The sequence below is a fragment of the Nannospalax galili genome, unplaced genomic scaffold (assembly GCF_000622305.1).
Source record: "Nannospalax galili isolate Female #2095 unplaced genomic scaffold, S.galili_v1.0 scaffold335, whole genome shotgun sequence".
In the NCBI taxonomy this organism is placed as follows: domain Eukaryota; kingdom Metazoa; phylum Chordata; class Mammalia; order Rodentia; family Spalacidae; genus Nannospalax; species Nannospalax galili.
Genome location: NW_008337842.1, coordinates 4,497,713 through 4,525,704, shown reverse-complemented (window position 1 = coordinate 4,525,704; position 27,992 = coordinate 4,497,713). Strand labels below are relative to the sequence as shown.

At 37.1% G+C, this 27,992-nt stretch overlaps 1 protein-coding gene across 4 annotated transcripts in view; it reads left to right on the top strand.

Moving 5' to 3' along the window:
* The window catches only part of Zc3h12c (zinc finger CCCH-type containing 12C), a 79,676-nt gene that overhangs the window by 29,760 nt on the left and 21,924 nt on the right, over positions 1 to 27,992 (top strand). For 3 of the 4 annotated variants that reach the window (XM_008832814.3, XM_029563414.1, XM_029563416.1), the window contains exon 2: positions 7,528 to 8,279. In XM_008832814.3, coding sequence (XP_008831036.1) covers positions 7,600 to 8,279 — 680 coding nt within the window. In that variant the 5' untranslated portion in view covers positions 7,528 to 7,599. Of the gene's footprint in view, positions 1 to 3,549; positions 3,633 to 7,527; positions 8,280 to 27,992 lie in introns of all 4 variants that reach the window. The other variant, XM_029563415.1, reaches the window with a different exon arrangement.

Below are 27,992 nucleotides of genomic sequence, written 5' to 3'. Positions count from 1 at the left end.
AACCATCTAGAGACATGGTGACCCAAAATACCATTCCTTCTGCCTTTTCTTTTTAGAAACAAGAAAGGTTTTTCAGGTTTTTTAGTAAATATGAGGAATGTTTCTGGTGAAATAACTGAAAACGTTAAGCATATAGACTAGATCTTCCCTTGTTAACAGAGAAGATCTGATCTGCATTTGAGTGAACATACAAATACAAGGCAAGTCCAAACTGGTGCTCCTTGTCCCCAAGTTCTCACAGAGGGTCTAGTTGTAACTGCTTTATGTGTGAAAAAGAGAAATCGATTTAGATTGTTTGGGATATTTTATCCAAGTTTTATGTCTTTAGAATTTAAGATTATGTGATTTTTTTTTGAAATCTAAGCTTTGCATAAATCAATCTGTATCAGAAAAAATGTATGTTAAGAGCAGCACTTGGCTCCACTAGAATTTACTTTGCACTGCAGAGGAAAGTGAGTGTGTGTGTCCATCTATTGATTCTACATCTCACAGGCCGTAGAGCAGCTGGACATACTTGTCTTTAGTATGGAACTTTCACAATGCCTAATGCTGTTCCCATTTGGATTGAACTTTTCCATTATCATAGCTCACTCACTCATAACTGTATAGCTTTCAACAGCAAGTAGCCCATAGGATTGGAAATGCTAAAACCTGTAACAAAGAAGTAAATCAAGGCACTTATTTGCATATTTTAAATGTTCTTCAAGATTATCACAATATTTTTTTCAGTACTAACATAGTCTGAACTGAAATTTGAATATAACAACTTACAAATTCTATGAAATACAAGTACCTTTAACAGGTTTATTATGTATTAAAACAAAGATTTGCTTTGATTACATGGCCAGCAAGTCTCCAAAATAAAAGAATTTTACATTGCAATTTAACATAGGCCTATGGGCTGTTCTGATGATTTTACATTGAAGTTAGTTTTGTTTGAATGTACAGTCTATACTTATTTGCACAATGTTAGACTAAATTAATATTTTATCTTATGACAGTTCTAGTTAATTTTTAAGATAATTCTCTTTGTAAGCTCATAAGCCTTTCATTTTGCAATGTTCATTGCCTCTTTTCAAGTTTTGTTATCCTGAACCACATTAAAAAGTGCTTAAAAGTACACATTTCCCACTATTGCCAGTAAAATAGGTTAATTCTAACCTTCTGTCTCGTTTTACCAGTAACTCATTTTTTAAAGAAAAGGGATTACTGTAATAATTAATTGCTACTTTGATGCACCTCATGTTCTTGATTTTTCAAGTAAAACAACAGGCTAATGGACTAGTATATAGCCTCCACTTTTTTGGAAACATGCAACTTTTACTACTTTAAAATATAATTAGTTTCTTTGTTTTCATGCATTATAAAATCAAGGAGGAAAAGCTGAAGTCTGCCCAAGCCAGGTGTTTCTTGTTGGCAGCCTGCTCCCTAATGACTCTGCTCTCGTAGAGCAGCTGCCTACTAGTCAGCTTTGTATGGCCTATTGTTGCTGCACACCCCTTGTTAATACACATGCTGCCCGGGGCAGACCCAAGAATGACATCAACTTGCTTATCTTAGAAACCTCCAAACCTGATGCAGGGTGCTGAAGTTGTCTTACATCTGCCTGACCAACTAATTGTGAGCTTCCTAGCCTATGATTGGCTGTTGTTCCACTCAGTAATAGGTTAAGCAACGACATTGCCATTCCATCTGTTCAACCACTCATTGTTCTTCTTGCCTGCCTGGAAGTCTGCAGCTAAAATTGTGTTAAGGAGTTACTGCTGAGGCTGCTACAGAAACCAATGTCTTTGTATATTCCAGCTAACGTGAGTATCTGTGCCACTTAATGCTTTTTGGAAGTTAAACTTTGCTAAACAGAGTATTAAGCTCTGTAAAAGATAGGAAGCACCTCAAATGAAAGCAGCAAGTGTATCAGTGCCAGTAAAGCAAAACTCTCGTTCTTTCTGTAAAATGTGTCTGTAAAGCAGATTTTTACATATTTATGTTCTGAGATTTTGTAGATGATTACTGGTGGACTTCATGAGTGTTTGTAAGCATTGGACATTGCAAACAATCATCAGAAGCTTAAAGACAAGTTATACAAAAGTTCTGATATTTTACTAAACAACAAATTTAGATTTTTATCTTTCCAAATTTTATGATTCTGAAGGTATCACTGCCATAGTAGTTACTGTAAGTGATTGTCAGATTCAGTAGGTTTTTCTATTGTGCCAGAAGTCTAGATGACAGAGATGAGTTGATACTGGTAGATGTTTCCAACAGCTAGTTTTAAATGTGATGGTCAAGCATTCCGTTGTGTTGTCAACAATTTCAGCATTCACAGGCAATGTCTTCTACCTCTTCTCCTTGTATTAATTTCAGATATTAGATTGAAGATGACATTCCAGTTGCTTTCAAGGGTCCTGTAAGGGGGGGAAGTAAAGAGTAGACAAAAATGTTCCTCTATCAGTTGGGAGGGAAAGAAAGAATATAAAGAGTTAAAAAGAGGTTTTCATTTCTACCACATGCCCTATTGTGTGAACATATGCATAAGTCTATTGAAAGTTTTCAGAAGATGGGCAGGCCACCAGTTGCTGGTCTCCTGCAGTTCCAGTAGACATCTGTTGCCCCAGAGCATTAGCCAGTCTGTTCAAAGAGACATCCTTCCTTTGTTAGCCAGGGGGTGCAGACAACAGCACTCACTCAGATACAATGGTAATTAAATACTCAGAGACCATAGCAGGAGGAATTTATTACATATTCATTATTTTATTTTCATTGTTCTCATAGTATCGCCTTTTGGATAGCAACCAGAGCCACTTTCATGACATTGTAACTTTATAAACAAATAATTTGATGTAACAAGTTTATGGTCTAATATTCCTGATTAATATGATGCTCATTAGAATGCTGAAGATAAGCTTTGCCTGGTTGGAGGCGAATTGTCCAAGTTTTCTAGTGAGAACTTTCAAGTAATAGTTTCCCTAAATGGAGAAATTTCAGTATATGCAATAAATTTCTGACCAGTAGCCTGCATATCTAAACCTGTGTTTAGCTACTGCAGAGTTACTTTTTGACAATTAAAAGAATTAGTTATGTTTCATCGTCATCCACAAAATTAGCATAATTAGTTATTTTTCAGCAAATACTATTATTTAATTTTTAGATAGTCTCTAATAAGAAAAAATGAATTTCTAGTGCAATATCTAGATATTTAAAATCTATAGAAATAGATCTGCAGAAGTCTTTTATCTTTTTGTTCAGAGTTACTTTTTGACAATTAAAAGAATTAGTTATGTTTCATCGTCATCCACAAAATTAGCATAATTAGTTATTTTTCAGCAAATACTATTATTTAATTTTTAGATAGTCTCTAATAAGAAAAAATGAATTTCTAGTACAATATCTAGATATTTAAAATCTATAGAAATAGATCTGCAGAAGTCTTTTATCTTTTTGTTTTTTTTGGTTTGGGGGGGGGTTGCCCAGTAACTTTTGTTTTCAAGCCTATAGTATGTAAACACCACTTATAATGACTCTCCATATAAAGTTTGCATTTTTTCTTAGAGTTTTACAATAGCTCTGGGAGTACACACTGGTCTACTTTGTGTGTGAAACTTTCGCCTATGGTTCTTCAGGCACTGATGAAAGTAAGTTACCCTTATTAGTTGAGATGTTTAGTTAAATTTTATGAATATTTATATAAGGTTGGATAATTTTAAGTAAATACAGAACTTAAAAGTCTTAACCATTCATAATTTAGAAATAAAAAATTTTGCTTTGCCATAATAAATATTCAGTAATGTTGCTGAAGCCTTTTTCTTTTGCAAGCATATTAGTCATTTTTAAGGCATAAACAAAAGTAAAGATCATGTACCATTCTTTATAAAGTTGGTGTGTTAAATACTTGTAAGTTTACACATTCCACTACATTAACACATACTGTAGGCTATGAAAATATTTGTATCTGTTTTTAAATCTTTAGGCTAACATTTAATTTTTTTTGATTCAAAGAGAGTGTCAAATTCTGGATTGTTTTTAAATACCATATTAAATCAGGGCAATTATTTTACAAATTACAAGTTGATAAGACACATTCTAGAGATTGAAGTTTTGAAAATCAGATCTTTACCATTTGGGTCACTACCAAGCAGGTTATTTTGAATGTTAATTTAAAACCTAGACCATGTTTGCATTTATCCTTAACATTAAAAAATATCCTAATTATTGTAAACTTTTATTTAACTGTTTTGTACAAATGACATGAATTGTCATAGGCTGAAAGTATGCAGTGTTCACTAATTGTATTGATATAGAAAAGTTTTAAGTGGAGTCATATTTTAAAAGAAAAGAATAAATCCAATTTTCTCCCTCTCTTCCCATTATAGCCATATTATAAAGTACATAGTAGAACAGAATCAGGTGCCACCATCAACTGGTACTTTAAAAATACTACTGAAGGTGAAGTAGAAGGATTGATTTAAATACTTTTTTTAAGTGGTTGCCTTTCAGTTTTATAACTTTACAGTGTATGGGTTTATTTCTTTGAAAAGTGAAAAATTAAGAAAATCTACAAAGCATTCAGTCAAAAATGTTCATTCTAATCTTCACTGTCTGTATTTTCCATAAGGTATTCATCATGTTTAATACAGGCTACTGTCTGATACTGACTGAAAAAAAAAATCCAGCAACAAAACTGCTCAATATTAAATAATATTCCCTAGTTCAATTCAGCAATTTAGTCAGCAAGTCATTATCTTGAAGAATTATCTCACAACAGCACTTATGCAAAACCCAAACTTTTCAGGGGAGATCAAAAATGTTTCCCATTAAATGCACTTCCTACAGTCAGAGCAGATTGTGGGGTTTACAGAACAATGATGTCCGAGCTTCCAGATTGGTTTGGCAGCTGTATTGTTCTCCAAGGGTAAACCAGACGCACTTAAGTCTCAGTCTCTTTTATAGGCTTTTGTTCATACCAAATTATTCTTTCACTGTGCTAGCATTCATGATGGCATGTTAAAGGAGTGCAGCTTAGCAACCATCTTCTGGTTGCCAGGCAGCCCAGCTTCCAATAGGTTTTCCTTATTTAAGATACTTTTGGTGGAGCTCTATGGAGGCCACAGTGTGGATTCTTCTTTTAACTGTATCCCATTATTAGGATGCTGTTGTGATTTGTTACTTGCATTATGGTGTTAGTATATTACAGTACTTAATAAATCATGAGGTGTACAGATTTATTTTCAAAATCCCTTCCTTAATTCAAAATAGTTGAGCCCATGCATAGCCATAGTAATAGAAAAATTGAAATGGATACAGCTTCATAATGAAGCAGATGTACACGAACTCTGTTATAAGATGCTTCCTTTTATCAATGTGCGGCATTCAGGAACTAGAGAAGTTTGAAGTTTCTTTAATGGATGCTGTATTAGTAGAATAATGTTAATAGAGTTATTCTCAAAGAATAAACCCTGAAGCAACTCCTATAGAAATGTGTGGGAGTTCAATGCCAAGGGACTTTTAAGTCTGTTCCTAAAGATTGCATGTTCTCCAGTATTTATCATAATTAATATTCATTGCAGTATGTAAAAATATCAGATTTTTAATTCGTTTATCAGATATACTTTCAAACCTTTCATAAAATCAAGTGTTTTCTTTCATCATTTATATAATACCTCTTTTCTAGTGTGTATATTATGTTGAAGAGCTTTACTTTAGAAGAAAATGTTTCCCCAATTTTCTTCGTTAAAATATTGAAATAGGTGTATTATGACAGCCCCACATTGAGCTGCCGCTGGTCTGCAGATGTTACAGGTGGGGAAGCACTAGCATTGCCTAACCAGCACATTGCTGCTTTGGGAGAGTCCTTCAAGTGAAGCACAGGAGAAAACTACTTTACTTTTCTAACCTATCCCTGGTAGAGAAATAGCAGTTATTTCCCATAGGCTTTAAGGGAAAACAGTATAACAGCAAAAGCATTTTAGATCATAAAAATAATCCTATAGGGGAAAATAGGAGGAAAGACAACTTTTTAATGAAATGCCGATATACTGTTAATTAATCTGAAGCAATACAAAAATATTTCCTACCACAAAAGTCAAGAAACTGATAAAACATTTAGTGTACTTCTAATTTTATGTGAAATACTTAATTTCTTTGCTCTCAATAAATGCATATAGACAAAAAGGACTTTTTTTTCCTTGACTGAAATAGACTACAGTTTCCCTGCCTCTTAATAAAGCAACATATTAAAGATTATATTCTGTTAACATGTTCACAATTCACAAAGTCATGACCATTAAAGAAAAAAAAATTGTTTTCATTTCTAAAGGGGAAGTAACTAGCTTTTTCTTAAAATGGGATCACCTCCATGCTGGACTCCAGCTTGTTATATAACCCAGGCTGGCCTGGAACTCACTGTGTGGATGCTGCAAAAGTCAGTCTCAAACTTAGTATCTTCTTGCCTCAGTGTCCTAAGTGCTGGATCGTAGGCAAGCATCAGTGTGTTTGGTCAAAGGGTATAATTAGCTGTGTGGTTATTTATTTCCTTGTTGGCACATGTTAGAATATGTACCGTTCATTTAAATACCTACATTATTTTGATACTTCCTTTTTTTTTTTTTTTTTTTTTTTTTGGTCTTTTTCAGACAGGGTTTCCCTGTAGCCCCAGCTGTCCTAGAACTCACTGTGTTGAACCAAGTTGGCCTTGAACTCACAGAGATCCCCCTGCCTCTGCCTCCCGAGTGCTGGGATTAAAGGCGTGTGCCACCACACTTAGCTTGATACTTTTTTAAAAAGAATAATTCTTATGAGACTTCATATTGTTTGTTTTGATCACATCACACACACACACACACACACACACACACACACACACACACACATACACACACCTTTCCAGTTCATGCTCTTGTGTGGGGAACCCTGCCCTGGAGTGTAGTTGGTCTACCAGGGGTAGACCCTTCAAGAAAATGGACTCTTCTCTCCCACTAGCATTCAGATACCAACAACAGCTCCTCAGCTAGGACTTCATGCCCATCTCCCTGTTTTGATACTTTAGATTGTTGCTGAATTTCATCCAAATTGATGATTTTTCCTGTATGATAAGCTGATTTTTTTTCATATGGCTTTCACATTAAAATGATTTGGATAGATTAAAAAAATAAATCAATCCTGTTAGAGCAAATGCATGTTACTGGCCAATGCTTATGTAAGCATCTTTTCAATGATGTTCCAGGTGTTACTCTAGGACATAAATGGGGAAGCCCCTTGCACCAAGGTTAGGACGCTGCATGGTGTGATGGGAAAAGCGTGAGTTTGGGAATCAGACAAAAGCCTGAGTAAAAACTCCAGTTTCATTTCTTATTTACTTTGTTGCCTTGGAGGAATTCATTTGAAGGAGTCTTGGCAAGGGCGCTGTGAGTGATGAGAGGCTGCAGACAAAATACAAAGCAGGCATTCAGTAGTGTAGCAATTCCGTCTTACCACTGAAGCAAGAATCAAACAGTAAGCTTGATACATTAAATATTTTGCATTTTTCTTTAGGAATACGGGGTGCTTTGCATTCAAGAATACAGGAAAAGCAGCAAAGTGGAGTCAAGTACGCGGAACAGCTTCATGGGCTTGAAGGATCACCTGGGGCATGACCTGGGCCACCTTTATGTGGAGAGCACTGACCCACAGATAAGTGCAGCTGTACCTTGGCCAGTGGTAGAGAAGCCAACAATGGATGCAGTTAATGCAGAGAAAGAAGAAAAAGAGGTATCTGAAGAGAATGTGAGCTCTGGGGACTCTGAAGAAAGCACAAGTTCTGATCACGAGTCAGAGCAACTGAGTAGCATTGCAGCAGAGCCGTGCTTATTAGCCAAGACTCATAGACGACTATGTAGGTCCCCCTGCTTAGAGCCTCACCTACTCAAACACAATGAAATTTTGCAAGACTTTAAACCAGAAGAGTCCCACACTCCACCCAAGGAAGTGAAAAAACCCCCTGATGTGGTACGAGAGTACCAAACAAAGCTGGAGTTTGCACTTAAGTTAGGTTATTCCGAAGAACAAGTTCAGCTTGTGCTAAACAAACTTGGTACTGATGCTTTAATCAATGATATCTTGGGAGAACTTGTCAAACTTGGAAATAAAAGTGAAGATGTTCAAACAGTTAGTGCTGTTAACAGTATAATGCGGGAAACCTCATCCCTAGAATCTCAGAGGTCTGAATCTCCAATGCAAGAGATTGTCACAGATGATGGTGAGAATCTGAGACCCATCGTTATCGATGGCAGCAATGTGGCAATGAGGTAAGTTAAAAATTCTGTGTTGAAAATATTGCTAAATATTCTTTGAAAGTTATTTTCAGTTTTGAGGCTCTTTAGCTATTCATAGTCATTACAGTCAGCATCATTCTGCATTGCAACATCAGCTTCAGAAAACTAGTTTTCTATCCCTGAGTAGAGAGAGAGACTCTTTTCAGATGTTTCTCTTTTTTTCCTTTCTCCCTTTGACTAAATTACTATAGCTTAAAACTTAGTTGTATTGCTGGTTTTGTGTTATTAGTTGTTAAAAAAAACTCCTGCATGGTGATGTTCACCAATTTTGGAATCTTACTCAAATGACCTATTTTTACATAAAAAAAAAAACTATCAGGAAAACTCTTATTCTTCTAGAAAATAAAATTTATTTTTTGAGAACAAATGTAGGATAGTTTTCAGTTTGTGTTTGATTCAGTAAATGCAGTTCAAAAATAATTCTTTGGGAACTGGGAAAAAGAAAAATGAAAACAAAGCATTTTTTTCAAAACTATTTAATGGCCTAAGCTTTATAATGTAACTAAATTCAGTCAATGTGTAGTTAACTGCCCACAATGTTACATGCATTTGAGGATAAAAAGAGTTTAGGAGTTCACTGTATATCAAAAAGAGATCTTGGAGAGAGATACCTTACCAGAGTGCTTGTTGAAAATGTGTTATTTTCTCACTGTTGTTCAGTGTAATACAATGTAAACCACATGTGTCATTTTAAATGTCTTAGAATTTACAGCAAAAACTAACAGGTAAAATTAATGTATAATGTTTTATGTTTATGATAATACATGTAAAATATCACTCCAGCATTTAACCAGTTTTTAAAGTTAATGAGATATTTAGCATTGTTCTTGTGATATTGTCTATTGAATGTGGTACAGTGCATCTCAATTTGTAACAGTTATATTTTAAGTACTTTAAGCACATGTGGCTGTTGACTACCATATTAGGTAATAATTCTTGACTCCCACAGAGATGTACCAACTGAAGTTCAGGACATAGCTCAGACATTCATTTGTAAGAACTATTCCTTTTGATAATAATATGTACTGAAATTTGAGAGCAACTGTTTTTTGTAGATAATAGCATGCCCTTCCACATAAAGCATGTACTCTTCTAGACAGTCTTTTTAGGTGGAAGCAGTATTACCTTTCTTCTATTTTGAAGCAAACTAGACTTGCAGGATCTAAATTACTTGCCATGCAACAGATGATTGCTAGGAAGGGGAGATTCAGTTTCATTTATGGGTAAGACTCTTGCAGTGGATGAACCCACACTTAAGGACATTTGGGGACACACACCTGACTCCGTAGACCTTAATACACATACACACACACACACGCACACACACACACACAAATGTGTATATAATATGTGTATATATTAGAGAAATTTGATGGGGGTGTAGAGAGGTTACATATATGGGAGGGTATCTAAATATGATAAAAAATGTACCGTATGAAATTTGCAAAAATTAAAAAATAAAAATTTAAAAATAATGAAAATAATAAGTGATACAATGGGAATTTTCCTAAATAAATAAAGAAAAATAAGGGAAGACATGAAGTCAGGGGTGGTAGAGTGGGGGTGGACACGGAGGGGTTTGAATGTGATCTAAATACATTATGTAAAATTCTCAAAGAGTCAATAAAATATTTTTTAAAGTAATTACTTGCCATGGCTAAACATTATTGAAACCTAAATATACCTGGCTTGAGAGGCCATACTCTGCATCAGACAGTAAGAGGGAATGTAGCAAAGGTTCTGTCCAGATCTTATAAGGCCATCAATGTGATGGGGATGTAGCTCATCAGTAGAGCACTTGCCTAGTATTCGTAAGAAGGTCTTAAGTGCTTTGCAATCCAAAGATAATTGAAGGATTTTAAGTAGAGAAATGTCAAGAGCAGTGCCTTATACTGGCTTGCTAGTACCGTGTAGAAATTAGCAGATAATTTGAATGTAAACAACACATTTTAACGGGGTGAAGAGAACTTTGACACGTGCCATAGAGGTATGAGGCATGCATGTGACTTTGAGAAGTTTTTCAGTAAGAATCTCGCTATTGTTGATCTTTCCCAAATCTGGTGACAGAATTATTTTTTACAATAATTGAGACTTACTGATTGATGACCTTAGTGATAATAGGTCCAGAAGCTGTGAAATTGTTAAGAAGAGAGTAGTCAGGACTGTCATAGATCTCCATGAATACCTGTAGTCCTGGCTGTCAGCATCATAAGAGTTCTTTAACGATACATCTTCTGCCATTCTCTCCCTGAGGAGTGATTCAGTGGAGTGATAGGAAAGCCCCAGACCGAAATATTTGAGGCGCTCTTATTTCTCCTGCCTCATCAATGTTGAGAACCATCTAATGTTAAAAAGTATTGACTGTAACTCCAGTTCCAGGGGAACCTACCGTCTCTTCTATCCTCTGCGGGCAGTGCACGACACAGGTGCACTTACCTACATGCAGGCAATACAGACATACAAATAAAATAAAAATAATAAATAAAATTTCTTAAGTATTGATATCTAGATAGCAGCACAGAGAAAAATGAAATTATCCAGAAGAATGAAGTGTGAAAGGCACTAATGTTAGAGAAAACTCATAATGCTAGAAGAAACAGGATACATAAAAATGTCATTAAACCTAGAGACGAGGAGGGCTTTAGGGAGGGAATATCCTGTGTTATTCTAAAAAAGTCGCAGGACATGACAGCCAGGAAATCTCTGTCTTCAAGAATTCCATATGGCATTGAAGACAGAAGCCCAGATGCTGGATTCTAAGAGATGAATGGAGAGCTCTAGACCATTACTCTGTAAAGATGGACAGAGGAGGTGAGGCCAAGGAAGGAGACTTGGGGAAGAATTGTGTTAAGCTTTATTTTTAGGAATGAAACTAAACTGAGCTGAAGAGGGAGGGGAATGAAGACAGTATTGTAAGAGAAGCTTAATTTGTCAAGGAAAATTATGGAAGAAATAAGAAAGGCACAAATGAAGAATTTGGCACTGAAGGGAAATAATCTTGGGATAGTCAGCAGCATGAGTCTTACAAAAATTATTTTTAGGATGAATATCATTGAAAATAAATGATGAAACAGTTGGCCGAGCCTCCTAGTAACTCATGTAATTGAAACCTTGTTTCTTTTTCTAAATTTTTTTTTTTTTTGGTCTTTTTTGAGACAGGGTCTCCTTGTAGCCCCAGCTGTCCTGGAATTCACTATGTAGACCAGGCTGGCCTTGAACTCACAGAGATCCACCTACCTCTGCCTCCCAAGTACTGGGATTAAAGGCATGTGCTACCACGCCCGGCTTTTTAAATATTTTTATTTATTATTTTTATTTTATGTGTATGAGTGTATTGCCTGAATGTATGTGAGTGTACCCAAGTCATGCAATGCCACGGAGGTCAGAAGAGGCTGTTGGATTCCCCTGGAACTGGAGTTAAGGATGGTTCATAACTGCCACGTGGGTGCTGGGAATCGAACCTGGGTCTTCTGCAAGAGCAGTCAGGCCTCTTAACCACTGAGCCATCTCTCCAGCCCTGAAACCTAATTTCTAATAGAAATCTATGAATAACTGGTAATTCATAAACAGTTCTGTTATTCAATTGAGAATTATCTAACCTTTAATGCAAAACACATGGCATAATTAAAACATTTCAGACAACTGCCTTTATGCAATTATATAAACAAACTTCTACCCACACATAATTTTGTACTGTTCTGTAACCCTTATTATAAAGATAGGACTATCAGGTTCCTTTCTTTTCTGTGTTATGTTCTATATCTGACACTTAAACTGAAGTGTTTCAGGTCTTTCAGGAGAGAACAAATGACAGCAAACTTTTATTTCAGCAGCATTATTCTGTCAGTCACAATAAAATGTTATACCTTATCCGTAATTTGAAAGCACCAGAACTCTATTTTTGTAGGGAACATCTACATTTGGCCATTTATAAGTTCTATCTGCAGGTATAAAGTCATTCAAAACTACATATCTATATATCTATGTTAGGTCCAGAATCTGACTGTACCAACAATACAGAGAAATTTCACCTGATCCGTGTTGCATGTTTTTTCTTTTGAAATTAATTTTCTACGCATTCTAAGCTTGGCATTCTAATTCTAGCAATGGCAAGGTAAGCTAGTGTATATCTAATGTATTTGCACATATAATAATAGATCCTATATAAGTAAATGTCGAGTGAGTTTAGAATAAACCCTATCACCTTTCTTGTCTCCAGATAAATTCCATAAATAAGATAAATAAAATTAAATCCTGAGCATAGAGATGATACACACAGTCATTAGATGGAAATTAAAAGTGGAAATCAATAGCATTTTTATTAAAATTACAAAATGACCTGAGGTATTTTTTTCATATTCAGGATTGAAAACAGGACCTGATGCATGATAGGCAAGTATTCTATCACTGAATTATATCCTCAACCTGCCTATGGGCAGTTTCTGTAGTCCAAACTTGTCCCCAGAATATGTGTAACACAGTTGTAGAGGTTTATGTTGCCTTAGGGAACATTCTGTTTCTTTGAGCTTGATTAATGCTTTGTTTTTTAATATGCTGCGATAATGGGCATTGAAAAAGTCTGTTGAACAGGCAGTTGGCCAAAATTTGACAAGGGCCTAGAATTTAGTCTTCCATAATTTATGATTGCTACTTTACTACTAGGTTAAGATCATCAAGGACATGGTATGCAAAACTAGAAAAAGAGAGTGAACTTAAGTGTGAGAAATCCCTAAACTTGTCCATAAAGTGATAAGAATTGAAGAAGTCCATGATTTTTGAATATGGAACAGAATAGAGTTTATATTTAGTAGAGCTCATCTGAAAAATTCAGACAAGTGGCTATAGCTAATAGAAATTCTTTTTAAAAATTACCTAAGTGATTTAATATATTAGTCATCAAATACGCCTCTATCCTTAGTTGTAGTACTTCATAGGAATATTTCGTAGCCATGAAGTTTATACTTCAGATACAAATATGGAAGCAAAATTGTATTGTAATCACTTAAATGAAAGTCTTATTCTATGATACCTATTTCCTCAAAATCTGTATTCCATTAAACTCAAGATGGCTCAGCAGTTCCTATCCACATGTACCCATTAGTTTAAATTCATGCATTTTCTTAAATAAATCCAATATTTTTGAATTTTCAGGTTTTGATGACTTGCCGTGTGTTAAGAAAGTCCCAACTTCTGAGCTGTCATGAGTGAGGATGAGTTGCTATTAAAGCCCCTTAATTTCTTCAGTATGCCTCTATGACCTTGTCATATGAAATCATTAAAATGAATTACATCTCACATTATATATATATATAATATATTCTATCTATATATTCTATACATAGTCTATGTAGTCTCTATATATTCTATCTATAAAATAAGAATGAGGAATAAGAAAAAACCCAGAGCTTTGTCCCTATGTCCACACCACTCTGTAGCTCAGTCTCTTGCTCTATTGGGACGGAAGCTGACATACTAGTCTTCTCGCTGCTGTGACCAATGCATTGAGCCCCACCTGACCCCGTTGCTGCATATCTTCTCTCTTTGACAGTGCACCCAGGTTTCTGGGTTGAGTTAAATCTCCTAACTAGGAGGTAAAGCAGAAATTCTTGGTGCACGTTTGAGCACAGTGTTAGGATTAATTTTTTGTTGACTGATAATTTCACGTGAACTTCTTTTGGCCAGTAGTATCTGTGCTTATATTACCTTTGCTAGTATTAGAGAGCCAACAGATGAATTCAGTCAAGGGAAGAGGGTTATAGTAAATTTGTCTTTAAGAAAGATCTATAGAGAAAGGTCATCATATGGAGATGTACTAAGAATATAGATACTTTTATATGCCAATCAAATGGCACAGAACAGAAAAATAGCCAGCTATTTGCTTAACAGTTTATATTCCACCTCCCAGAAAGATTCCTGTTGAAAGCAGCTGGTGTTAGTACAGATCGGAATGTCAGCTGGCTTATAGAAAAGTACTCCAGGTGAATCATCAAAGTAATTTTCTTAAGGTTTGAACAGATGTCATTTTTAAAGTCAGAATACGAACACAGAATAGCAGCATGCAGAAGTGTGATGACTCCCCTTGATATGAAAAGTGCTGATCTGGGCCCACTGATTATAAAACTCATGCAGAGTTTAGCAGTGTTCAGCCAGGATTGAAGCTTCTTATTAATCTTTTAAAAAATACAAAGCTTTTCATGTATCTAATATACAAGCTTGAGAACTCTTCTGAATTTCAATACTGAAAGCTCTCTTTCCTACGTTCTAAATTTTACCATCAGTTGGTCGGTTGGTTTGTTCTGTTGCTTGTTTCCATTTAAATTCAGCGCTGACTTACAGCTATTAAAATCATGCTGGCTCCTATGATGCTTTGTTTAGACTGCAGGAGAAACTTAAAATGGCTAGCCTTGTTTTGGATCCCTCAACAAACCTTTATCAAAATCATGTGTAGTAGATCAGCGTGACCCAGTATGATGACCGTTCGCTCCTTGGCGCTACTGAACTCAAAGTATGCATAGGTCAAATTGAGACTCCAAAGTGTGGAGCACATACAGATTTTCAAAGTGCATTACAAATAATATGGATATTACTTCAGTAACTTTTATTTTGATTACATGTTAAAGCAATTATATATTAATACATAATAAAATTAATTTCAACTGATTTTTACTTTTTGTAATACGTTGTGCTAGGTTACTTAAAATTATATATGTGATTCTTATATTTCTACTGGACAGCCTCAAAATTTCATTCAGAGTATCCTGAGCTATAAGTTCTAGTACGAACTGGGCTACCAAGTAAGAACCTAATATAAACAGCAACAAAACAAAATGAAAGTAAAGAATGTATTGTAAAATATGTAATTCTAGAAAAAATCCTTTTTTTTAAAAAATACTTTAGTTTTATCTGTATGAGTGTTTTGCCTGCATATATGTAAATATACCTGTGTTATGATATGCCAGTGGAGGTCAGAAGAAGGCATTGGCTCCCCTGGAACTGGAGTTAAGTACAGTTGTTGGTATCCATGTGGCTACTAGTAATCCAACCAGAGTCCTCTGTGAGAGCAGCCAGTGCCCTTAACTGCTGAGCCATCTCTCCAACCCCTCAATGTAATGTCTTTTTTTTTTAAGCTCCAACTTACTACATTAATTAAAAGACAGCTTAGTTTCCCTCAGGTGAATGTCACTGGTATTACCTGCAAGTTAGTAGTGCCCCATTTCTATTTTTAAGAAAAATCTGTAGAGACCATGAAAAGAATCAAGAGGAGAATTTTGGTTGTTTAATTATTAACCAGTGTAGAGTCTGCAAAGACAAATACTAGTTCTCCTCCATAGCATCTCTGTATCTGTAAGTACATGATCCTAATTGTACTCATATATCACCAGTGACCTTTTCCTATTATCCTAAATGTGTTTATTTAAACCATAACCTAAAAATAGCAACCTTAGAAACAAAGTTAGCCACAGATCTTCACTTACCTAGTGTTACTGATTGTAGCAACTGTGAAAACCCAGTTAGAGTTCACATTTTCTACTTTTATTGAGACTTTTTTGTATTTAGCAGATATGTTTTAGACCCACTCAGATTGAGATTACCAAGATGTACTTCCTGTATTAACGTTGCCTCAAATCATAGACTCTCTAAGTCTCAGCACTACCTCTCTTGCCATGTTCACAATCAGTTTTGGTGTTGAATATTTTTATTGTCCTAAGTCAGTGATTTTTTTTCAGGCCTTCATTTTCCCTGAAAGCAATAGAATCTTGCAAAGCTTGCTTGGAAGTCTAGTCCGTCAAAGAGGCAAAGTAGAACTCTGAGTTGGGCCATGTTTGTGGGACTTGGTTGTTCACTGTAAAACTTTCCTTGTCCCACTCTCAAAAGAGCAGTAAACAGTGTTTTAAATGGCCTGTAACAACACTGATGTCCTGACCTGGTGATGGTGGTTGTTAGCAGCCTGCACACTACATAGAGCGTCACAGTGCTGCCATGGAAAAAAGATCAAAGACAGGAAAGTTGAGTGACTGTAAGAGTGTCAAAGCAGGCCTGCCTGAGAAAGTGAGCTCATGGCTAAGAAACTCCATTCCCACAGAACAAACTAGAGGTGCTTGCGACAACATGGAATTAATTATAGGTTCTCAAGTACAATGTGAAATTTAATTGAACTGCAAAAATAGAAAGGAAAATGTTTTCTTCTGTGCTTTGAGGTTGAAGATGCTAGTTATCTGTGCTTTTCTCTGCTTAAGATACATAGTATAGCTGTAAGATCATTTCCTCCAATGATAACTAAACACTGAAGGATGACTTAGTGAAGGCCTCTAAGACATTTTTTCAGAGTACTTTAAAATTAAAATCTAGGGACTGGAAAGATTGCTCAGTAAGAGCACTGATTGTTCTTGCAGAGGACCTGGGTTCAAATCCCATTACCTACATGACTCCTAACAACCATCATAACTCTAGTTCCAGGGGATCCAGTGCCCTCTTTTGTCCTTTGCGGGTACTGCACAACACAGGTTCACTTAAATACATACAGGTGTAACACACGGAGAAAATAAAAATAAATAAATTTTAAAAATTTAAATTAAAATATATTTTTGTATGCTCATGTATAAGGCCTAAAAATTGAAGAAAAAATAAATATTTGCAGAGCATCTAGGCTTAGAGAAAAAGTTGTTTTCTTTTTGAGTCCTCTAATTACCTTGATCTTTGTTTGTTTTAGAATCTAAAACTATGTAATGATGTCCTCATACCAGACATGTTGCTCTAAGAATCATTTTATTCTCTGGTGAGATTAAAACTGTTAAAGGATTCCCCATCCCCAATTCCAAACCAAGTGCTTATCCATTTTCTAAATATTAGAACTCAAAGCACATAAGAAAATGAACTCGTATTCCTGGAAGCTTTCTATTTGCTGCACTTAGACTTTTTCATGTTTATTACTTGTTTTGATTCTTACAGTCACTTAAGATCTATAGTTCTAAACATCAGAAATTGAGGTTCAGAATAAGAATTTTTCCAAAATCACAAAAAAAATGTGGTCAAGAAAAAGACATCTCTAATTCCAGAGACCATAATTAGTTTCACCATGTTAGCTTACTCTTGAAAAGCTACCTCTACTTTATTAAAATCTGCCATTCTAGGTACAATTTTTAAAATTAGATTGTAGATATTATGCAGAATATTTTTAAGGATAGTGTTCCTTTGATCATATTACTAATATATTCATGGTATAAATACATTACATAAAATCAAAGTCAGCTATAATTTTCAAGGTCTTTACAAGCATTATATGCAGACTGTAGTGAAGTGAAATTTCCAGGAAATAAAAAGGTAATAGAAAAGTAATGCCTGTGCTTTTTATTTTTGTGGCTGCCATATAGATCATTAAGAGTTGGTCTTCCTTAGTGGGCATCTTTACTCCCGTTTTAGGTTCTCTGTGTCTTTTATTTCCTTGCTCTGGAAGATGACGGTTACAATCCTAAAGTAAGCTTCCTGTTCTTGGGCTAGCCTAGTTACTACTGTAACAAGATGAGGTGATAGGAGGTACGTGTACCAGATAAGGCAGGCAGGGTCGGCAGTCAGCCCCCTCTTCTGAATGACACAAATTGTGTTAAAATAAGTAGTCCCCTGAATTTTTCTTTGTGTTAAAATATGTGCCTTTGGGCTGGAGAAATGGCTTAGCAGATAAGAACACTTGACTGTTCTTGCAGAAGACCTGGGTTCAAATCCCAGCACCCACATGGCAGCTAACAACTGTCCTTAACTCCAGTCCCAAGGGATCCGACAGCCTCTTCTGTACTCCACAGGCATTGCATGACATGGGTGCACTTACCTACATGCAGGCAATACAAGCATACATATAAAAACAAAATATTTTTTAAAATGTACTTTTATGATCTATTAAACCTCATAAGTGGCTAGTTTAATGGCATTAAAAAACAAGTATGCTTGGGCTGGAGAGATGGCTCAGCAGTTAAGAGCACTGAGGCTGCTCTTGTAGAGGACCTGGGTTCAATTCCCAGCACCCACATGGTGGCTATGAACCATCCTTAACTCCAGTTCCAGGGGAATCCGAAGCCCTCTTCTGACGTCCATGGCTCTGCACTACACAGGTGCACTCACATACATGCAGGCAATGCACTTATACACATAAAATAAAAATAGTAAAAGTATACTTTAATTCTCCACTGGCAGTTATTTATAGTATAAAAAAGTCACAAATACTAGATTTTGACTTCTTATAGAACTGCCTTTCTGTTGAGGACAGAAAAGTAGAATTTACGTGTTTAGGTCTATGAGAAAAAGTAAACTTAGAAAATAATTAAAAAGTAGTGAGAGTCCTATGAAGAATACATGAATTACTCAAGATAATTTGTATCTCTGTTGCGTCCTGCTGATTTCCAGTATACTATGTCATAGGGAGTTGCATGTCTGAAACTGATCTGCTGCACCTCCTACTCCAGTTAACCAATCCAACACGCAGTAGTCATTGTAACAGCTTTGTCTGCAAAGTAATTTCACCTTACTGCCTTGCACAAGCTCCTCAGCAAATTATAGCTTAGGAAGTTGCAATGACCCCAATAAAGTAGTGTTTAATTTCTCATGTGAAATTTTTGTTACCCCTAATGTAGAAAAGCCCCTATTCTTCAGAATCTGCCCCATAGCATGGAGGATTATCAATAAACTGTCAATATAAATGAGCACATATTCACCAGCTCAGTCGCCTTGTGTCCCAGAAGCTTCATGCTCTACCTGGAGCACAGGGTATGGAAGCCCTCACTTGGCAACAGCAGTTCTGCTTCCCATAGATTAATGGCACTGAGAGACAAGAGAGAAGCATGCCCCTCTACCAGAGGCCCTGTCCACTCAGGAGCCTCAGGAAAAACAGTGGACAGAACGCTGTCAAGAAAAATTTACCAGCTGCTTCTCTGGGAATTGCAAAATGTATACCTTCAGTATTCACCAGAAAGACAAGGGAAGATGAATGCGTAAAGCACCAGTAGACACATAGCTGCTTCCTTCCCTTCCCAGCCTTGAGGCGATTCCATTACACCAGTTTTGTTTCTTTGCTCCTTGCCAGTTGCTTCTGTCCTGTTTCCTGAGGGTAAGAGTCTCCCAGAGGCAGTAAAGCTTCAGAGTGGGGTTGCAGCCTTGAGTCCTCAGTTTCCCCGGCATTCCTTCTTCCAGTGCCTTGGCTTCTTGCCATCATGTTACTCTGTGTAGACCAGGCTGGCCTTGAGCTCATAGATTGCCTGCCTCTGCCTCTCAAGTGCTGGAATCAAAGGTGTGTGCCACCTCACCCAACCCTACTGACTTTTTAAAAAAATATTTATTTATTTTATGTGTATGAGTGTATTGCCTGCATGTATGGGAGTGCACCCGTGTCGTGCAGTGCCGCAGAGGTCAGAAGAGGGCTTTGGATTCCCCTGGAACTGGAGTTAAGGATGGTTTGTAGCCACCATGTGGGTGCTGGGAATGGAACCCGGGTCCTCTGCAAGAGCAGTCAGTGCTCTTAACTACTGAGCCATCTCTCCAGCCCCCCTACTGACTTTTTAATTAAGAAGTCTTCTCTTATTTGCGGGTGGCCCTAGGTAAAGGTTTCATTCTTTGGTTTTGAGGGGGTGGGATGGGGGTGAGGGTGGGTGCTAGGAATCAGCACTTCATGTATGCTAAGCAAGTACACTACCAACTAAGCTACATCCACATCCCCTGTGTCTCCCTGTGCATAATTTTAACTGATTAGGTAGGGTTATATCTTTTTTTTTTTTTTTGTCTTTTTGAGACAGGGTCCTCCTGCAGCCCCAGCTGGCCTGGACTAACTGTGTAGACCAGGCTGGCTTCAAACTCAAAGATCCACCTACCTCTGCCTCCCAAGTGCTGGATTAAAGGTGTGTACCACTGTGCTTGGCATAAGGTTGTACCTTAAGTTTCTTTTTACCTTATTTATTTTTTTTCATTCCTCCCCACAATGGACTGCTGTTACCCATAGTAGAGAAACACATCTGTCTCCCTTTTCTTTCCAAATACTTCTCTTTCTTATGTTTGAACCACCAGTGACAAGTTTGTCACAAAGAGAATAATAAGAATCTGTTCCAGTTTGCTCCTAATCCATCCTTACTAATTTAAAACAATGCCCCCAGTGGACCTCTGATGGAATTCATTGAGAGACTCAACAGTACTGCAGCTTCACCCAAATCTTGGATTGCTGTTCACACAAGGAGCAGCCAGAGTTGTTGGAGAAGGTAGCTGTGGCACAGCACACTTTAGGAGAGGGATTATCCTTTACCCCTGCCTTCCCTGTTCTGCTGGAAAGGCAGAGTCACTGCATACGGCATCCCCTATGATGAGTAATACCAACTAAGCAATAAGACCCATGAATTCTTAACAAGCCTGGTGTTCTGTTAGTCCTAGATCTCTTATAAAAGGCATTTGAGTCACTAGAACTGGGGATGGGGCACATAGGGCTGATTTCTACACATCGAGATACAAAAAAAGACATTGGTTTGTATAGCGCTGTGGTTTTGCTGTTTGTTGTGCTGACTCCTCTGGGTCCTCTTCTATCCAAGTTTCCAGGAAACCACATACCTACCTAAAGCATTAATTCTAGAACAATCTCTTATCCACAGTCTCAACTCCTCATTCTTTCCTCTTCATTTCTTATTTCCTAGCTGTGTCTTGAAAGTTCAGTTTAGGGGAGTCTTAGAGATTAAGTCCATGTTAGAGCATTTTAAATAGGCTACATTTCTATCATTTTGAAGGGGTTGTTATCCCCAGGCCTTTTAGCCATGCACACCTCTTCTTGGTTCCAGGCTGAGACAAACAAAGGGTAATGGAAAGTAGAAGCAGGAGGACCAATAGCAGAAGTCAGAACCTTTGTCCTTCTCCATTTCCTTAATTCATTCTCTGTGGCTATCCAGTTCATTCTTTTATTTCCTAAGAAATAAAATCATATCTAGAGATACAGTCATTTTATTTTGAATGGGGATTTTCTAAAAATCTTTGTAAAAATATAATTTGTTTACTTCAAACAGGGTTTGTACCAATTCTAAACACAAGAGAGTAGAAGAGGCCTCCTTTGGGAGGATGAAGCCTGCTGACAGCATTCTAGGCTTATCATGCCCTTTACTCTCAGCAAGTCCCACAGAACCTTCAAGCTCTTATTAGCCATTTTGCTTCACAGAACCTCAAAATTTATAGCAAGTATTTGGAATTTCCCCTGGAAACCTAATCTTAATAAACCAAAAAAAAAAAAAAAAAATTGGGGGGGGGCTTTTAACAAATAATTGGGGGTTCTCTGGGCATGGTAGCACATGCCTTTAATCCCAGCACCTTGGAGGCAGAGTCAGGCAGATCTCTGTGAGATGGAGGCCAGCCCGGTCTACATAGTGAATTCTAGGAAAGTTGGGGCTACAACGAAACCCTGCCTCAAAAAAAAAAAAAAAAAAAAAATTGGGGGGGTGCTTTTAGCAAATACTCGGGGCTCTTATGTATTCCAAGGTGACTACAAATCCTCCAACATATTAGCCCAACATAAGGACTCAGGTAAGAGATGCCAGCCATAATTATTAAAGGTACTAAAATAAAATTTTTTAAAAATACCTAAAGGAAGGTAGTAAATCATCAGTAGAGAGTCAGCTATTACTAAGCAGGAAGATGCTCTGAACATATACATAGGGCCCAGACATGTCTTCAGAGCTAATTTTCTGCTCTCTATATGTGGAATTAGAAATGCACATCTTTTTTAGTAAATAGCAAATAGTTTGTACCAGTAGCTATAGTCACTTTCAAATCCTGTTTTTCATAATTCCTTATCTGACCTACTGTTTCATTCTTTATCAAAAGTATCTTCTAAGGTTGCTCCTTATAGTGTATGTTGCACATGTGATGAGTCAGTCAACATGCCAAGATAGATCAAGGTCTGTTGCTCGCCACTACCCCAGATCTGCCTCCAAACCTTACCGCCTCCTAACTTAATATCCTCTCTCTTTTTTTTTTTTTTTATAACCGGAGTCCAATTTGTGCTGTCCATGCACTTTTGGGTTTGGAGCATCCACTGGATTGAGGGCAACTATCAGACCACACCCTTAAAGAAAACTGATTCTCTGCAGAAGCCATCAACTGTCAGTAGTTCCTCAGTTAGGGGGCGGAGTCTCAGAAGCCCTTCCCCACTCTGCTGGAGTGATTTTGACTTGATTTTGATGAGGTGCCATGCAGGCCACCAGAGCTGTGGTGAGTAAATGAGTGCAGTGGTCCTATCATGTCCAGAAGACACTATTTTGCTTGGGTCCTCCCCAGCCTCTGGCTCTTACAATGTTTCCACCTCTTTTTCCATGATGGTCCTAAGCCTTGGAGCGGGGAGTGATGTAGATGTCCCATGTGTGGCTGAGCACTCCAGTGACAGCTTTTTTTTTTTTAACCTGATCAGAGGAATTGGACTAGAAAACCTTAGAGGGACTTAATCTGCACAACCCCACTTGCCTTTTTTTGGTGACCCCCTACAAAGATCATTTTGTTTTTTATGATCCCTACAAAGGCATTATTAGCCTATCTGTACTTAAAATCTAAGGCTGGGCAGGGGATGAAAGCCAATGACGAACTACATTAAATTCAGTTTCACGTTGCTTCAGTTACAGGATTTTACTGTACCTGGATGTAGAATTACTATGTTTTAGAGAAAGCATGGCTTCAAGATTCTAAGTATTGCCAAGTTACTCTCCCAAAGTTACAGCAGTTTACACTCCCACCTGTAATGTATGAGTTCCTATTTTCACACATTCTTGGCAACATCTGGTGCTTGCAGATTTCATTTTTGCCAATCTGATGGCTGTGAGGTGGTATCTTATTTTGGCTTTAATTTGCACTTCTGCTATTGAGCACTGTTTCGTAAGTTCATTGGTCATTTGAGTTTCCTCTTAGAAGTGACTGTTCATATAGCTTGCCTTTAATAATGTGGTTAGTCTTTTTGATATGTAAGAGCACTTCAGTACTAACCTTTTGACTTATTCTGCAAGTTACAAATCTTTTCTTTCAGTCTGACTTTTTGTTATGGGGTCTTATGTAAAGATGTTTTACATGTGCTCAAATCTATTAGAGTTCATGCCTTCTTCCTTTTAAAATTTTCACAGTGTTTCTTTGATGTTTAACTCTGACCTATCTACAACTTATTTTTTATATATAAGACACAAGAATGCAGGCTTTTTCCATATAGATACACAGTTGGTCTAGTACCTTTGTTCAGTAGTCCATCTTACCCTCATTCATTTGTGCTATGACCATGTTCTGTGAAAAACATATTGTGGAACTTATATAGGAATTAGGGAATGGATTCCATCTTAAAATATTCATTTTTGTTATTTATGTGTATGGGTGTATATGCCACATGTGTGTGGATGCCCATGAAGGCCAGAACAGAGCATTGGACCCTGTAGCTGGAGTTGCAGTTGGTTGTGAGCTTCCTAAGTAGATGCAGGGAACTAAACTCAGGTCCTCTGAGAAACCAGCAGGTGTTCTTAACCAGTGAGCTGTCTCTCCAACCCCCAATGCCACCTTTATAAATTGTATTTACCATACATAGGTCCTTTCATTACAACTTCTCTTTTGCTCTTCTTCCAGCTTTCATCGTCTCTACAAAGCTCTTGCAGTGTCTTTTCTTTTTCTTTTTCTTTTGCGTTCTTGCTGTTGAAAATAGGATTTTTTAAAAATTAAATGTTTAATTACGTTTACTCAAAACTTACATATATAATATTATAGTCAAAGATATTTTCTGTATCATATGAATTCCTGATATCTAAAATATATATTCTGTAGTCTGGGGTGTGTGTATGTGTATACAATTTTATAAAGTTCCGTGTGTTCTTGAAAAGATGTCCTGTGTAATTTTTTCAAGATTGTATATGTCCATTAGATCAGCATGCAACAGATTGTTCCTCTCCTCTGTGTCCTTAAATGTTTTCTACTTTGTCAATTACTATGACTGTGGATTTGCTCATTGCTTCTAGTAATCCTATGATCTTTTGCTTTACTCATTCGGAGACAGAGTTGAGAATCACTGTAGCTTCCAGTAAATGGTTCCCCTTTGTAGTAGCTTTTTAAGTCTATAATGAAGTGTTTACCTACAAGTGCATTTTCTTCTGAAATTGTTAGAGTTGTGCCAGTTTTCTTTGGTTTATAGTATGCTTAATAGAAGTTAAGGATGTGTTCAAGTGTAAATAGTAGGCAACTCCATTGTCATTGTTTAAACAGTGGAGGATTACTTTTTGTCAGGGAACAAGCTTGAGCATGGATATGGATCCATCTGCTCGGAAACCCAGGCTCTTTGTAGGTCTGTTTCCTGTTTGCACAGCCATCCTTCATCCTCATGCAGAGGATAGTGCAGACAACCTTTGTTATTGGAGTTGTGTTTGTGGGGCACAAGTTCTTGTTCTGCCATCTCTAGAGTCTGTGTCCTGTGATTTTAAATGGTCTACTGTTTACATATATTTTATGTTCTTTACTAAAGGATACAGTCTTCCTTTCTAGAGTGAATGTGACAATTGCCTTTGCCAAATGAAATCACCAGGAAAAAAATACTTAAACAAGCCTGTCTTTAGAGCCAGAAACAATTACATTGTTGACTCTGTTTACCAGATAACATCAGCTTACTAGCAAAGTATAATTCAATAGATTTCAAAACATTAATACAAAATAAAAATATAGTTAAGGTTTTAGCAAGTTTTGGTTCAGAATTTAGCAAATTGAGTATATTTAGGAATTACTGTCATATATATTCTCTCAAAAGATAACAAGAGCTCTGCTTCCCTGGGCCTGCACGACCCACAGGCCTCTTTCTCTAGGGTAAATCTATCGTGCCCTCCACGCCTTGACTCCCCCAGCCTAATTCACCCTCCCATCTCCCCCGCCAGTCTCTCCTAGTCATTCCCTTGTCTTGATGCCCCAGTCATCTGGGGAACCACCACTACTTCCTGATCCTTTGCATCCAGACCAACTCAGTTCCTTCTCTGGTCCCCAGGAGCTCTCTGGGCCTGGCCCTGCCCTCACTTCCCAATACTTCCCTGGGCCTTCACAACCCTCCAACCTCTTTCCTGGTCCCCAGGGCTGACATTTCCTCTTGCTGATCCTTTGAATCCAGACCAACCCAGCTTCGCAGTGCAGTCCCTAGGAGCCCTTGGGACCGCTTCCCTACCCCATCTTCCTTTGCATCTCTGGGTGGCACAGCCACCAGCTGCCCCAGACCAGCATCTTTCCTAGGCCCACCTCTTAGGCCAGTCCAACCACCCAAATTCCTGAGGACAAAATCTTTCCTGGAGGGATACAGACCTTAAGAGAAAGTCTGACAGCATCTGATCCTCATCTGACTTGGGCCTCTGTGGGAACTCCTGAAGACAAAAGCAATCTGGCCACTCCAATATAAAATCAAAAGAGAGAACCGGAAGCTTAGAGGAACCAGCTTTACATGCCCAAAAAGTAAACCACAAAGACACATAAAGTTCTCAAAAAGAATCAGATAAACATGAAGGCTTGAGTCTCACACAAGAATCAGAAACTACAAAAAAAAATTCACATGTCAAAATCACAGAGAAAAAATAATAACATGAAAAACTAAAATAACATATGCCCACCAAATACCAGTAGTCCTCTAGAGGAGTACAATGAGAACCCCCTAGAGATAATGCAGGACATGGAACTCAAAAGAACAATTATAAACATGATAAAAAAAATGCAGTGAATTTAAAGAACACACAAAGAAATCAAAGAACTGAAGGAATATAGGGATAAACTTCTGAATGAATTCAGAAAAATGTTAGAAATATTGAAGAATACTCAGGGTTAAATGAAGAAGGACATGAAACACTCAGTAAGCCAATTAGAAGTGACAGGAGAAAGCCTCACCAATACGATGAATGAAATGGAAAACAGAGTATCAAGACTGAAAGATAAAGTGGACGAACTAGACCACTCAAGCAAAGATTATGAAAAACTTAAGAAATCACAAGAATGGAATATGCAGGAATTGTGTGACACCATAAAAAGAACAAACTTACAAATCATAGGCATACAGGAAGGAGAAGAATCCCAAGATAATGGCATGGACCAGATATTCAACAGAATCGTGGAAGAACATTTCCCCAAATTAAAGAAAGGCGTGCCCATACAAATACAAGAACCATATAGAACACCAAACGGACAGGACCAGAAAAGAAACTCTCCATGGCACATCATAGTAAAAACACTAAACGTACAAAACAGAGAGACAATACTGAAAGCTGCAAAAGAGAAACGAGTCACATATAAAGGAAAACCCATTAAGATTACAGCTGACTTTTCAGTGCAAACTATGAAAGCCAGAAGAGCCTGGACCAAAGCAGTCCCAGTTTAAAATGACCACAGATGCCAACCCAGATTAATATACCCAACCAAAATGTCTATTATAGTCAAAGGGGAAAGATAACTCTTCCATGACATAAATAGCAATACAAAGAGCTGAAGAAAGGAATGACTATACCCAAGGGGTTGTGGAAAGAAATTCAATGAAGGTATAACTGTGGAAAAGTACAGCTATATCAAGAATGTAAACAGAAATCAAAATGACAGGATTCAATACTCATCTTTCATTAATAGCTTTAAATATTAACAGACTGAGCTCCCCAGTCAAAAGACACATACTAGGCAAATGGATTAAGAAACAAAACCCATCTTTTTGTTGTCTGGAAGAAACTTACCTCACTTTCAAGGACAGACACTATCTTAAAGTGAAAGGATGGGAAAAAATATACCAAGCAAATGGTACTAAGAAAAAAGCATGCGTAGCAATTCTAATATCTGAGAAAATAGACTTTAAACTAAAACTAATGAGAAGAGATAAAGAGGGCCACTTCATTCTGATCAAAGGAGCAACAAATCAAGAAGATACTACAATCCAGAGCATATTCACCAAACTCTGGTGTACTCAACTTCATAAAAATAATACTACAGGACTTTAAGACCCAGATTAATCCCAACTCATTAATGTCTCCATTAGATAGGTCAACAGGGCAGAGAGTTAACAGAGAGATATCTGAATTAAACAATACCATATATCAAATGGACTTAACAGACATCTACCGAGTATTCCACCCAAGCACAAAGGACATACTTTCTAATCAGCACTCCATGGAACCTTCTCCAAAATCAACCATATACTGGGGCAAAAACAAACCTGAAAAAATACAAAAAGATGGAAATAATTCTGTGCATTCTATCAGACCACAATGCAATAAAGCTTGCAGCCAATGCTGGAAGAAGCCCTAATCACCACACGAACACATGGAGATTAAACAGCACACTCCTGAAAGATGAATGGGTCAAAAGAGAAATTAAGAAAGAGATAAAAGTATTCCTGGAATGAAATGAAAAGGACAATACAACATTGACAAAACCTCTGGGACACGCTGAAAGCTGTCCTTAGAGGCCAAGTTTATAGCTCTAAGTGCCTACATCAAAAAATTGGAAAGAACACAAATAAATGACTTAATGTTGCAACTCAAGACACTTGAAAAGCAACACCAAATGAAACGCAAACCCACCAGACAAGAAGAAATAACAAAAATCAGGGCAGAAATTAATGAAATTGAAACAAAGAAAACAATACAAAGAATCAACAAATCCAAGAGCTGGTTCTTTGAAAAGATAAACAAAATTGGCAGACTACTACCCCAG